At 42.4% G+C, this 14096-nt stretch overlaps 1 protein-coding gene and 1 long non-coding RNA gene across 26 annotated transcripts in view; one reads left to right on the top strand and one right to left on the bottom strand.

Moving 5' to 3' along the window:
- CASK (calcium/calmodulin dependent serine protein kinase) overlaps positions 1–14096 on the top strand; it is a 413308-nt gene that overhangs the window by 269020 nt on the left and 130192 nt on the right. For all 25 annotated transcript variants that reach the window (XM_005593339.5, XM_074030323.1, XM_005593338.5 and 22 more), the window contains exon 8: positions 3793–3915. In XM_005593339.5, coding sequence (XP_005593396.1) covers positions 3793–3915 — 123 coding nt within the window. The remainder of the gene's footprint in view (positions 1–3792; positions 3916–14096) is intronic.
- The window catches only part of LOC135969076 (uncharacterized), a 32235-nt gene continuing 25546 nt past the window's right edge, over positions 7408–14096 (bottom strand). The window contains exon 2 of the long non-coding RNA XR_010584156.1: positions 7408–8740. This is a non-coding gene — a long non-coding RNA (uncharacterized lncRNA). The remainder of the gene's footprint in view (positions 8741–14096) is intronic.

Genomic DNA, 14096 nt, shown 5'->3' with positions numbered 1-14096 from the left:
ATTTTAAAAGAAACATGATTAGTGATACATCAGCATAATAATAATACTACCAATAATGATAGCTAACTCAGGCATAGCACATAGCATAGCATACTTTACATAAGTAAAGTGCTAAGAACAGTTTAATTCATTTAACCCTCACAGCAACTTGTGAGGTAGGTACCATGTAATAATCCCCCACCTGTGTTTTTGAGTTATAGGCATTTGCTAATAATAGAATTCTTCCTTTGTGTTTGTTCAGTTGTTAACTTCCTAGTTTCCAAGGCAATGTGCTTCATTCCAACAGACTCTGGTATTTTATTTCGTCTATTTTTAAAACATTGAATAGTTATTTTTGTTTCTTGGTAAAAAGACTTAGACTATTCACACATGTGCAAAAATTAAGTCATTTTAAAATTCCCTCTTCCCAGTATTATAGTAAGTCAGATGGATGGTGGCAGCTACATCATAATTTTTTTTGTACCTGGGGTTTGAAGCTTTGAGGTTAATCATTTATTTAGTATTTTACTTGGCTAACCTCACCTCTCATTTATCTTCAGGACTTTCCTTACAAAAAGCCTAGGTTTTCACCACCTTAGTTTGAAGTATAGATCCATCTCTACCATCTATGATGAATCTCGGCCTTTTTCTTTTAGTATACTGTGATATGATTCTGTCAGCATTTATTTTTCTGTCTTTTATTATCAAAAATTTCAAACAAAAATAGCAGAGAGAATAGTATAATGAGCTCCCAGCTTCAATAACACAGGCAATCTTGTTTTATCTGTATTCTACATATTATTATGTTATTTTAAAGCAGATCTCAGCTGGACTCACTTGAGCTCAGGAGCTCAAGACTGGCCTGGGCAACATAGGGAGACCTGGTCTCTACGAAAAGTACAAAAATTAGCCAAGTGTGGTGGCACACACTTGTAATCTCAGCTACTTGAAAGGCTGGGGGGGCAGGATTACCTAAGCCTGGGAGGTCAAGGCTGCAATGAGCCATGATCATACCACTGCACTTCAGCCTGGGCAGCAGAGCGAGACCCCGTCTTCCCCCCCCAAAAAAAAAAAATTAGATTTCAAAAAAATTATTTCATCACCCTGGTGGTTCTTTTTTGAGACAGAGTCTTGCTCTGTCGCCCAGGCTGGAGTGCAGTGGCAAGATCTTGGCTCACTGCAACCTCCCCCTCCCAAGTTCAAGTGATTCTCATGCCTCAGCCTCCCGAGTAGCTGGGATTACAGGTGTGTGTGCCACGACGCCCAGCTAATTTTTGTATTTTTAGTAGAGATGGGGGTTTCACCATGTTGGCCAAGCTGGTCTCAAACTCCTGGATCAAGTGATCTGACTGCCTCGGCCTCCTAAAGTGCTGGAATTACAGCTGTGAGCCACCGCGCCCGGCCTCATTTCATCACCCTAATGGTTCTGAGCAAAAGAACTATTAACAAAATTCTTGATCTCTATGGATATTTTCAAGAAAAGTTTGAAGACACCTTTTAAATGTAGTACTTTTTTTTTCTTTTTTTACCTCCAGCACTTGCAAATGTGAGACCGTTATTATGGTACATTTAAATTGTCATAGTTTATAAACTGCTACTGGTCTTAAGTGATTTTAATTTGACTTTTAAATTATCATTTGCTAGGTTATTTGATCTTTTAAAGTAGCTATTAGAAAATACTGTTTAACTGGAATATATGCTAACACTTAACCTCAATTAACTTCTTTATAAAGGGCAAAAATATATTTCCCAAACTATATATAAGAGGTGTAATGTCATATCATTATTACAGGTAACCAGTTAGTATATAAACAGCAAGATTCTAAGCTGCTATGGGTTAGGTATTCAAATAAGTAAGATTGTTTTATAGCTTATTTTGTTCCGCCTTATAGACTCAACCTCCCAAATTTATTTTAGCTACTCATCTCAGCTGAAGGAATAGAAAATCCTATATTGGACTCTCTTGTAAAAAGGACAAGGGAGTATCCTTCTAAACCTCTCCTCATTTCAGAAATCTTACCACCCCTTTCAGATGATTTCTCAACCCCTTTGTCAAGGAAAAATTATTCAGACTTTAAAGAACACATTCGCTCCAGGATAGGGAGAGGAAATAAGTCTACCCAAGCCCTGTCTAATCACTTCCCTCATTTCGAACTGGTCAGTTGACCACAATTTCACTAGGATGAAAAGTGTGGGATTTCATCCCTCCCCAAGTGTGGGATTACAGGCATGAGCCACTGTGCCCGGCCAGATAATGATAATTAAACAGCATACTTATGACATTAGTCTTAATGGGATTTGACAAGCAGAAGTGGCTACTATTTGAAATTCTGCCTGTTGGGGGGGAAAATGAAGCATACTTCAATCTTAAGGACTTTCCCCAACATAAAGACACTTTTCACTCCCCGTCTTCAAGTACAAAGTCTCACATTAGTCAGAGCTAATGCTAGCCCTTGCTCAAATTGCAATGATTCATTTATACTGCACTGCAAGTGCTGCAGTTTCACTTGGCTTAAAAATGTTGTGGAGTTTATTCTTCATCTTTCTTCCTTAGAAGGTGATGTAGGTCTCTGCCTGTTGAAGCCATGGCTTTGCTTGAAGGTCCTGGCACTGGGTAGCTCACATAAGCTCACCCCATCAGTAAACCTGTTGATGTTGAACAAGGAATGAGACCCTACTCTGTCTCTGCCTCCTTTCCCCACTTGCCTTCTCAACCCCGTGGCCTAACCACTCTGAGTTTTTTTTTATGATTCTGGGTCTCAGACATATCCCTTTTCCCTGGAGCCTTCTAGCACTCGGCTCACAGATCCACAGCCTTTCGCATAAGCCCTGTGTCTTTTCAACAATTCATAATTATTTTTGTGTGATTTTAGTCCATATACCATGTGGCTTAGTGGTCTCATCTCTAAAAGAGACAAAAGTAACTTCACTGAGGACAATATTCAAGCAAATCAGTTATTCTGTGGGACCTATGGTAGTAGAATACTTTTTCCTAAACACTGAAATTGATATGCAGTGACCAAAATATCCTATTAATAACTTTGCATAGTTCACAATTATTGCTAACCTCAATTTTTAAAAACATATATTAAAAATATTTCTTGGCCGGGCGCGGTGGCTCAAGCCTGTAATCCCAGCACTTTGGGAGGCCGAGACGGGCGGATCACGAGGTCAGGAGATCGAGACCATCCTGGCTAACACGGTGAAACCCCGTCTCTACTAAAAATACAAAAAACTAGCCGGGCGAGGTGGCGGGCGCCTGTAGTCCCAGCTACTCGGGAGGCTGAGGCAGGAGAATGGCGTAAACCCGGGAGGCGGAGCTTGCAGTGAGCTGAGATCCGGCCACTGCACTCCAGCCCGGGCTACAGAGCAAGACTCCGTCTCAAAAAAAAAAAAAAAAAAAAAAAAAAAAAAAAAAAAAAAAAAAAAAAAAAAAAAAAAATATTTCTTTAAAAATTTTAAGTTTTATTTTAGTTCTTTCTGGATCAATGTATTCTAGTCTCCCTAGCTAAGGATCTAAAGATAGAAACTGGAATAATGAACATTCTAGTCTTCGATTATTGAAATATTAAGACTTACATAACAAGAATTTGTGTATGGAGTATTTAATAGCACAAATTCTTATATAGTAAAGAACAACAGAAGAATTGCATTTGTCCTTTTCTTCCTTAGAATGCAAGGCTTTATAATCAAATTTCTGTTCTTTGCACTCAGAATTTTATTCACATTGAAACAGTATAGGAATATTAAATAATAGTGAATGTTAATGTCTCACTTAAGGTAACTATGTAGTTTTCCTTTCCTCCTCCTCAGATGAATCCAAGGCAGTGGAGCCATATCTCTGAAAGTGCCAAAGACCTAGTACGTCGCATGCTGATGCTGGATCCAGCTGAAAGGATCACTGTTTATGAAGCACTGAATCACCCATGGCTTAAGGTACATGAGCATTCACAGGTCACCTTCTACACTTTGTCTGAACACTTCCAGTGACAGGAATGCATTGCTTTATAAGATGGTCCTTTTTACCTTTTCTTTTTTCTGAGCAGTTTTCATTAGTTTTTTCATCTTGTTTGCTGTTCCTGCACATCATCTGTGAACATCTGAATAGAAGACATACCATTTGAGTGTCATGCAGCTATCAGAGGTAAAAAACAGGATTAAGACAGAATACATCAGGGGAAGGCCTCTTTGTTCTCTGCCAACATGTGTTCCAAAGATATGCAACATCAACAACTGAAATAATACCATGTTATAATAAACCAATTATCTTTATTTTGGGTGTGACTGTGTGCTTTATAGCATTAACTGTTTTTCAGTAGATACTAGATATGAATTTCCTGTCTTAGGAAAACAGCAGGTGGTTTTTTTTTTCTTTTTTAGACAAGGGCTGACAACATCGCCCAGGCTGGAGTACAGTGGCACCATCTCTACTCACTGCAGCCTCTGCTCTTGGGCTCAAGCGATCTTCCCACTTTAACCTCCCCAGTAGCTGGGACCACAGGCATGCAGCACCACACCTGGCTAATTTTTGTATTTTTTGTAGAGATGGGGTTTCACCATGTTGCCCAGGCTTGTCTGAAACTCCTGGACTCAAGCGATCTGCCCGCCTCAGCCTCCCGAAGTGCTGGGATTACAAGCATGAACCACTGTGCCCAGCCAAAAGGCAGATTTTAAAAGTTCATTTTATGTCCCATCTTGCCAGTGAGTTTTAAGGAAAATTATAACTTGGGACAGCAATGAAACAGTACTTTTTGATTAAGACATTATATAGCCCAATAATTCCAGGCAGTTTTCACTTTAGAGGTTGGAAAACTAATGCTTGGAGAGGTTAAGAATTTGCGCCAAGTTGGCCGGGCACGGTGGCTTATGCCTGTAATCCCAGCACTCTGGGAGGCCGAGGCGGGCAGATAACAAGGTCAGGAGTTTGAGACCAGCCTGGCCAATATGGTAAAACCCCGTCTCTACTAAAAATATAAAAATTAGCTGAGCGTGGTGGCGGACACCTGTAGCCCCAGCTACTCGGGAAGCTGAAGCAGGAGAATCACTTGAACCTGGGAGGTGGAGGTTGCAGTGAGCCAAGATCATGCCACTATACTTCAGCCTGGGTGACAGAGCGAGACTCCGTCTCCAAAAAAGAAAAAAAAAGAGAGAGAATTTGCACCAAGTCACATAAGTCAGTGGTGGAACCAGGATTCTAATTCAGCCTGCCACTACCCTTTCATCTGTCTACTAGATCCTATCCCTTCTTATTTGACCACATTGACCCAACAACTTCCTCCCTTCCTGCATCATCAGTGTTCTCTCTCTGTTGGATTTAACATGCTATAGTTTATTTGTATTATACACACACTTATATAGACATATACCTTCTCCTGACCCTACAACCCCCTCCAGCTTTTGCCCCTACTCTTTGCCTCCCTTGACAGCAATTCCTGAAAAGAGTTTTATAGACTACTCACATTGTCCAATTTCCCATTCCTTTCTCATGAACCCAGTCTAGTTAATATCACAGTCTTACTTATTGCACTAAAACAGCTCTTGTCAAGTCACTACTGACCTTCATATTGCTAAGTCCAGTGTTCAAATCCCAGGGCTTGTTCTTGGCCTGTCAGCAACATTTGGCATCCATCCTTCTGAAACACTGTCTTCTCTGGGCTTCTGGGACACCTGCTCTCTTGGTTGTCCTTCTACCTCTCTGGCTGCTCCTTCGCAGATCCTGTTGATTCTTCCTCATCTCCCCTCTCCCACCTCTTCACACTGGAATGCCATAGGCCTCCATCCTTGCTCCTCTTCTTTTTCTCTATTGAAACTGAAAAAACTCAAACTACTCACACCACACAGCAACAATCAATACAGAAGACTTCTGTGACCCGAGGTGTGGAGATTTCTCCCCACCAACAAGCAAGCAATCAACTCTGCAGCAGACTGCAGCTGGGTGTCCTCACAACTAAATTCAAACACTGTCTACCTGGAGATAGCATCAGATCCCACAGATTGAGGGCTCAGTCCCACAACCCTCACCTCTTCAGACACCAGTCATAAGTCCAGGCCGCTGAAACTTCTGCCAACCAACTACAAATTGGGGACACCACAGCCTCTTCCTCTTTGGGGTGGTTAATTTGCTACTGCAGCTCACAGAACTCAGGGAAACATTTACTCATGTTTACCATTTTGTTACAAGGGATATTACAAAGAATATAAATACAGAGATGCATAGGACAAGTTATAGGAGAGGAGGGGAGCAGAGCTTCCATACCCTGCCTCAGACACAACACCTTCCAGGAACCTCCATGTGTACAGCTATTCAAAAGCTCCCCAAATCCTGTCCTTTTGGGGTTTTGTGGAGGCTTTATTACTATAGGCATGATTGATTAAACCATCGGCCATTGGTGATAACTTAACCTTTGGTACCTCTCCCCTCCCCAGAGATTGAGGGATAGGGCTGAAAGTCCCAACCCTCTAATCCTGCCTGGGTCTTTGTGACCCCATCCTGAAGCTACCTAGAGGCTGCCAGCCATCAGACATCTTTGGAGTTTCTAAGGATTTTAGGAGTTGTATGCCAGGAAATGAGCTAGAGGACCAAATATATATTTCACAGTATACCTCTGGTCTTCAAACCTGGATTCCTTACATTAAAAGAACATAGGCCAACATGGTGAAACCCCATCTCTACTAAAAATATATAAATTAGCTGGATGTGGTGGCGGGTGCCTGTAATCCCAGCTACTTGGGAGGCTGAGGCAGGAGAATCACTCGAACCCAGGAGGCAGAAGTTGCAGTGAACCAAGATCATGCCATTGCACTCCAGCCTGGGCTACAAGAGCGAAACTCTGTCTCAAACAAACAAAAGAAATATAAAAGAATATGTAACTCAAAAGACACTGCCACATTACTAGAATCTCAGTCAAGCATTAATAATTAGTTCAGTCCATCATCATAATGATGAATAGGTCTCCCAGCATGCGGCCACTCAGGTTTGCAGGCTTTCCATTGATCTTGTCAGGTTCTAAAAGCAGGAATGGTCTTGGTTTCACCCTTTCAGAAACCTGATATAATTGAGCTAAGAGACAGTAACCTTTCTTGCTTTGAGTCTCTTTCAAGGTGTTAATGTAATGTAATAATGGATTTCCCTGAATTCATAACCTATTTATTTATTCTTTTACTCTCAGCTGTTAATTTTTTTTCTTCACTTTATTAATAACCTTTGGAAGAAACATTAGAATCAACACGGTGCTGGTCTAGATGGCAGGCAGCAATATTAGTCTAGTAATTACCTCCTCCTTAGTCCATTCCCATGCAGGGAGACTAAGGTTACATAGGTGCCAATTTAGTGGACCGTTTTTACCACCAGGCAATATAGCTGCATTCACGATTAACCCATTTTGCACAACTTACCCCCATCAGGTCCTTAGGAATTCTGACACGAGGTTTAAAAGGATAGTTACAATTTCTTGTTTAGGATTTTACAATTAAAACATAGTTACAATTTCTTGTTTAGGAATCATCCCTGGTTCTAACACTGGTAGTTATGGCTCTGGTCCTAGAACCACTGCATAGGGAGGGGCGGGGGGAGTTTAGGTAATATGGAAAAGAAGGAAAGAAAAGAAGTATAGTCATTATATCAGCATACTCCCCTCTTGTCAAGAATTGCATAGTCATACCAGCATCCTCCACCACCCTCTCTTCCCCAGATCAATCAGAAAAACAAAAGAATATCTAGTGGGGACACTCCTTTAGCCCCACTCATGTTGAGTGTGAGTACACACTGGTAAAGGCAAGTAAGCCAGCCCTTCTTGCTTTCATCTCCCCCTGTTTTAGACAACCAATGTTTTCACTGCCCATTTTAGTCTCTATCAAACTATTACTCTGAGAAGAATATCTCTGCCCACTGCTGGAACATTATGGGCTGTACTGTGTGTTCTTTGGCCTGAAGAAATGGTGTTCAGCTCTCCAAATCTGTGCAATATCTTCTGTCCTGGCTTTTTTATGGCATTCTCATAATTCACATCTTCCACCAGGCAAGCAAAGCCCAGTCCAGAATCAGTGTCCACTCCTGTCAAAACCGATTTGTGGCCTCCCAGGGCTACCAGCATCAGCCTCACTTGCCAGCTTGTTCCGGGCTTTCCCATCAGGAAATCTGCCCCACAGCCATGGGCAGTGTCTGTCTCTTTTGCTGGCAGACAGAACAGTTCTTACTGGCATTTTGTGCCTGAGATGGTGCAAAAGAAACCTGTCTAGATGCAGGCCATCTCTGCACTGTTGCAGTACCCATTTATCCACTCATTTCATGGACCCAGGTGGCCACTTCAAGGGAGCACGCAGGGTTCTCTGCTTGTCAATGTCAATCAATGTCAATCCGAACCCAGAAAGAGGCTCTTCTGATGGGCATCAACATATTCTAATTATTGCACCCCTCAAATTTCCATAGGGCCATTCTCCATATGGGCATCCCTTTAATAAATAGGCCAGGTTTCCACTGTCCTTCTGCCTGACCAGGTGGCCAGGCCACTGAGTCAGTAAAAAAATCAAACGCAGGGGCTTTTGCCTGTGTTCATTTCTTCAGAATGCAATTCAGCCGCCAAGCTAATTTGATCTTACCTTCTTTGATCAAGAGTGGCATCCTTCCAAACAGGATTGTTCACCTTGGAACTGTCATCCACACACCAGGCAGCTCTTTGCTGGTCAGTTGAAAGCTGTTCACGGGGCTCCGTCCAAGGGTCGGTAGAATCCCGCAGGTCCTCACACAGTTCCGGAGTCAGTCCTAGGGAAAAAGAGGCTCCCTGCTTGAGAGTATTTCCTCCTTGCACTTCCCAGGGAGGATGCTCCTGTATAAACCATTTGCATTTTATTATGGAACTATTCTGGGCACTGCCATCCCCATTTGAATGTTTCTCTGACATCATGTGAGAAAGCATGGGTATTTCAGGTGTCAAGATCATTTTATGTCCTTCAGTCATAGGGGTTAGCTTCAATTAATGTCCCATAGCAAGGTAGTAAATGCCCCCAAGTGGAAATTCTCTAGTGCAAACTCCCAGTAGTTGTCACTGGGAGATGCTCACAGACTTTGGCCATAAGCCCCAGTAAACACCCTGCAAAGGGCAAGCAGATGGAGAATTTGTCCCTACTAGCACTTCAGCTTCTCTACTCTACACTGTGTGAGCTCAAGCAATCTTACTGGTGCCTAGTTAGCATGTCCAATTAATATTTGCTTGAAGTGCAGATTTACACTTCTTCTGTTTTACAATACTGAGTAGGGGAAGTGTCCCCCACCCAGTCATAGTTATCCAGTTCCATAAAATGTTTAGGTAAAGGAGACATAACTTATTTATGTATATCCCGTTTAAACATTCCAAATCTCATACTCCTATCAACCCTTACTTTTACCCTTTTCTTTTTTTTTTTTTTTTTTAAAAAAAAGCATTGAGTCCGCAACAGCAGGTTGAGCCGAGGGACCTTGCTCCTTTTGTCAATCTTTGTCTTGATTAACCTGCCTCAACATTACCCCAAGTAATTGTTGGTCAGCTTTCTCACTGTAATCTCTGCCTTCTGACTTTTTCAATTTCTCCAAACTGGGGTGAATACAGCAAACCTGTTTGGAACCCCTTAACATTGGGAGAACAGCAGAGGCTCCCTACCAACCTTTGATAGTATTATATTGAGATCTTTGTTTTAACCCCATCAATTTCCACTTTATTCATCCCATTTCTTTTTATTTATTTATTTTATTTTTTTATTTTTTTGAGAAAAGAGTCTTGCCCTGTCACCCAGGCTGGAGTACAGTGGTGCAATCTCAGCTCACTGCAACCTCCACCTCCCAGGTTCAAGCAATTCTCCTGCCTCAGCTTCCCGAGTAGCTGGGATTACAGGTGCCTACGCCCATGCCCGGCTAATTTTTTATATTTTCAGTAGAGACGGGGTTCCACTGTGTTTGCCAGGATGGTCTCAAACTCCTGACCTTAGGTGATCCACCCATCTCAGCCTCCCAAAGTGCTGGGATTACAGGTGTGAGCCACTGCATCCAGCCCTATTCTTCCCATTTCTTAATAGCCCTCTAAAGATTCCACCCTGCTGAGATGAGTCCCATGATTCTCCTCTTTCTTTTTTCTCTTAGTTTCACCCAATCAATGTTTCTTCATTCACCTTATTTCTTAATAACCATTTAAACTTTTCACCTTCCTGGGATGAGTCCTGTGACTCTTCCCTCTGCCTTTCCCCAGTCTTTTGTTAATTACAGTCATGTTTTCATTGGTGCCCATACAAAAGAGGCTCCCTTAGCCATAGCATTTACTACAACCAGAGCAATGGATGTATTCAGTGAGTAAATATCCCAGTCATCATAAAGCCAGTCCCACATGGCCTGCATAGGAACCAAATGAGCTGCTTCACCTGGGGTACTCCATTTGGCATTTATAGGTAGAGTTGGACAGTCTCTACCTTCTCAGGGTATACAGACCTTACAGTGGCTTTTATTCCATTCACTAGGCTGACTGTTCCCTCAGGAATAACTTCCTGTGTGTATGGATCACATTATACCCATTGTGATTGTTCAATAGTGAGCTGTGGGTCCTGCATCAACCCAAACATGCCTGTCCACTCTGCGACATTTAAAACCAAAGAAAGTGCCCTAAATGAGTTACTCTCACAATCCATTTTAATAAAGGATTTTCAGTAAACTGATTATACCAATCTATGAAATGAGACAATTTCTTCACACTGTACCCTCTGGTTTCAATAGTTTCTTGGTTTTGCCCTTCTCTCACATGAACTACCGTCATGGTAACCACAGGTAGTAGAGGTACTGTCATCCCTGTATAATTTTTCCTTTGGGGGTCAGCTTGGAGGCTAGTGGCCTGGGCTCAGACAGACTGAAAGCTGAGCTTGATCTAGCATCAAGGCCTCATCCAGCATTTGTTTCATTTCCGTTCAGCTATTACAGACAACCACCACCAAGGGATTGAATACTTCACCTTTTTCTTTCTAGTTTGCATATCCTTATGCATCCAGTGAACCAACTCCCTGAGTTGGATCCATCTCTAAATTCCACTGGTAACTTTTACCTTTAGTAATTGATTGCAGCACAGTTGCAGCTCCAAACCATAGAAGATCACGTAGTCTACCCAGGAGTCAAAGGTTCCTCATCTCCCACCCTTTCATTCTTTCTCTTCCCAAACCACATATTTCTGTGAGCCAGGACCGTTCTAGCAAACCCTACTTCACTGACACTAACTGAAGGTGGAAAAACTCAGAACTGTTTTCCTCTGTTCTCGCACCACACAGCAACAACAATCAACACGCAAGACTTCTTTCACCAAATGTGTGGGAATTTCTCCCCATTAAGAAGCAAGTAATCAGCCCTGCTGCTGGGTATTCCCTAATTCAATTCTGACACTATAGTATCACATCCCACAGGTTGAGGGCTTGGTCCCCAGGGCCTCCCCTTCCCGCCCTTTCAGACACCAGTCACAAGTCCAGGCCTCCAGAACGTCAGACTGACTGGCTACAAATCAGAGATCCTACACCTGCTCTTTGAGTTCCATTAATTTGTTAGATCAGCTCACAGAAGTCAGGGAAACACTTTTACCATTGTGTTATAAAGAAAATTACAAAGGATACAGATGAAGAGATGCATTGATGGAGGTGTAGGGGTGAAGTGGGAAGCTTCCATGCCCTCTGTGGATGCACTGCCCTCCAGGAACCTCCATGTGTGCAGCTATCCGGAAACTCCCTGAACCCTGTCCTTTTGGGTTTCTACAGAGGCTTCATTACCATTGGCCATTGGTGGTCAACTCAACCTTCAGCCCCTCTCCCCTCCCTGGAGGTTGGGGGTGGGGCCAAAAGTCCCAACCCTCTCATCCCTCCTTGTTCTTTCCTGTGACCAGCCCTCATCCTGCAACTGCCTAGGGGCTGCCAGCCATCAGTTAATTATTAGCATACAAAAAGATAGCCCTTACACCATTCTAAGGATTTTAGGAATTGCATTCCAGGAAACGGAGTTGTAGACCAAATATATATTTCACAATATCACATCCATCTACACTCCCTGCCCTTGGAGAGCTCATCTAGTTTTGATGGCTTTAAATGCTATCTGTACAACAATGACTCCTGAATCCAGGCCTCTCCCTCTAGGTATTCTTTCTTAATTCTCTATACAGTTTGGCTTCCTGACACTTGACTCATTTCACCCCTTCCTACTCTCCCTTCTTACTCCATTCCCATCATATCGGCCTCCTTGCTGTTCTTCAGACTGCAGGCACATTTCACCTCAGCACCTTTGCATGACCCTTCCCTAGAATACTCTTCCCTCAGATATCATGACTTGTTCCCTCACCATCTTCAGGTCTTAGCTTAGGTATCAACTTCTTAGTAAGACCTTCCCTGACCACCCTATTTAAAATGTAGGGGAAGGAATGCCACCAGTATTCCCTATCCCCCTTCTCCTGCCTTATTTTCCTCTATAGCATCTGTCACCCTAAGACATACCCATATGTTACTTATATGTTTATTGTCTGTCTACCTCATAAAATATAAGCTGCGTAAGTGTAGGGATTTTTGGCTCTTGGTTCACTTCTGTCTAGCACCTAGAATGTATCTGGCATGCAGTAGGTGCTCAATGAATATTAGTGATTTAATAAATGAATGAATGTTCATTTTATTATACCATGCTACTTCCTCATATTATGCAAAACAATAAAATATTTTAAAAGTAGATTAATAATGTATCTTAAGGCCATGACATGGAATAGTATTACAGGACACTTTTGAGATTTCAGTGGATCTTTTTTTTTTTTTTTTTTTTTTTTTTGAGACGGAGTCTTGCTCTGGAGTGCAGTGGCCGGATCTCAGCTCACTGCAAGCTCCGCCTCCCGGGTTTACGCCATTCTCCTGCCTCAGCCTCCCGAGTAGCTGGGACTACAGGCGCCCGCCACCTTGCCCGGCTATTTTTTTGTATTTTTTAGTAGAGACGGGGTTTCACCGTGTTAGCCGGGATCGTCTCTCGATCTCCTGACCTCGTGATCCGCCCATCTCGGCCTCCCAAAGTGCTGGGATTACAGGCTTGAGCCACCGCGCCCGGCCAATTTCAGTGGATCTTGATTCTCCTTAAGAATATTACTTCTTGCCAGGCGTGGTGGCTCAAGCCTGTAATCCCAGCACTTTGGGAGGCTGAGACTGGCAGATCACGAGGTCAAGAGATCGAGACCATCCTGGCTAACACGGTGAAACCCCGTCTCTACTAAAAGATACAAAAATATAGCCGGGCGAGGTGGCGGGCACCTGTAGTCCCAGCTACTCGGGAGGCTGAGGCAGGAGAATGGCGTGAACCCGGGAGGCGGAGCTTGCAGTGAGCTGAGATCCGGCCACTGCACTCCAGCCTGGGCGACAGAGCAAGACTCCGTCTCAAAAAAAAGAAAAAAAAAAAAAAAAGAATATTACTTCTCAGCCTGGGCAACATAGGGAAATCCCATCTCTACAAAAATAAAAATAAAAAATTAACCAAGCTTCGTGGTGCGCACCTGTAGTCCCAGCGACTCAGGAGCCTGAGGTAGGAGGACTGCTACTTCTCAAATATGCATTCACCCCTCTGATACTCAGTGCTAGTTATTCCTGATTTCCCCCAGAAAAGAGTAGTGCATAATTTTTAGATACTTTCTTTGTTTTGTTTTGTTTTTTGTTTGTTTGTTTTGCCCTCCCAGATACGTAATGAACAGTTTAGAGGTAATTCCTATTTCTCCTTTACTTTTCTCACTTTCTCCATAACAGGGATCTTTTGTTCATTCAAAGCTAGTTTAAATGCCAAATAACAATGAAAATGGCAGCCATTTTAGTCATTTTTCAAATCTTTTAGAAGATAGTTTTAACATTATACACTACCTACTTACAGTGACTTTCAAAGCTTATCTTGGCTAATAGCGTATTTATTTTGTTCCTACCAATGATTATAGTTCTTGTTCTAAGTAATTTGAGCTTGATGCATAATAAATTTCTAGCATGAAAAAGACAAAAAAAAGTCAGTAAACTTAAATGAAAAAGTTTAAGACAGCTCTTTGAGCTGAGTATCACATGCCATGTCTAAACAACAGTTTAACTTCACTACGTATGTCATCTGAAGATGGAAAAAC

This window comes from Macaca fascicularis, chromosome X (assembly GCF_037993035.2).
Source record: "Macaca fascicularis isolate 582-1 chromosome X, T2T-MFA8v1.1".
In the NCBI taxonomy this organism is placed as follows: Eukaryota; Metazoa; Chordata; class Mammalia; order Primates; family Cercopithecidae; genus Macaca; species Macaca fascicularis.
Note: the sequence above shows the minus strand (reverse complement) of the source record. Positions and strands in the feature narration are given on the sequence as shown.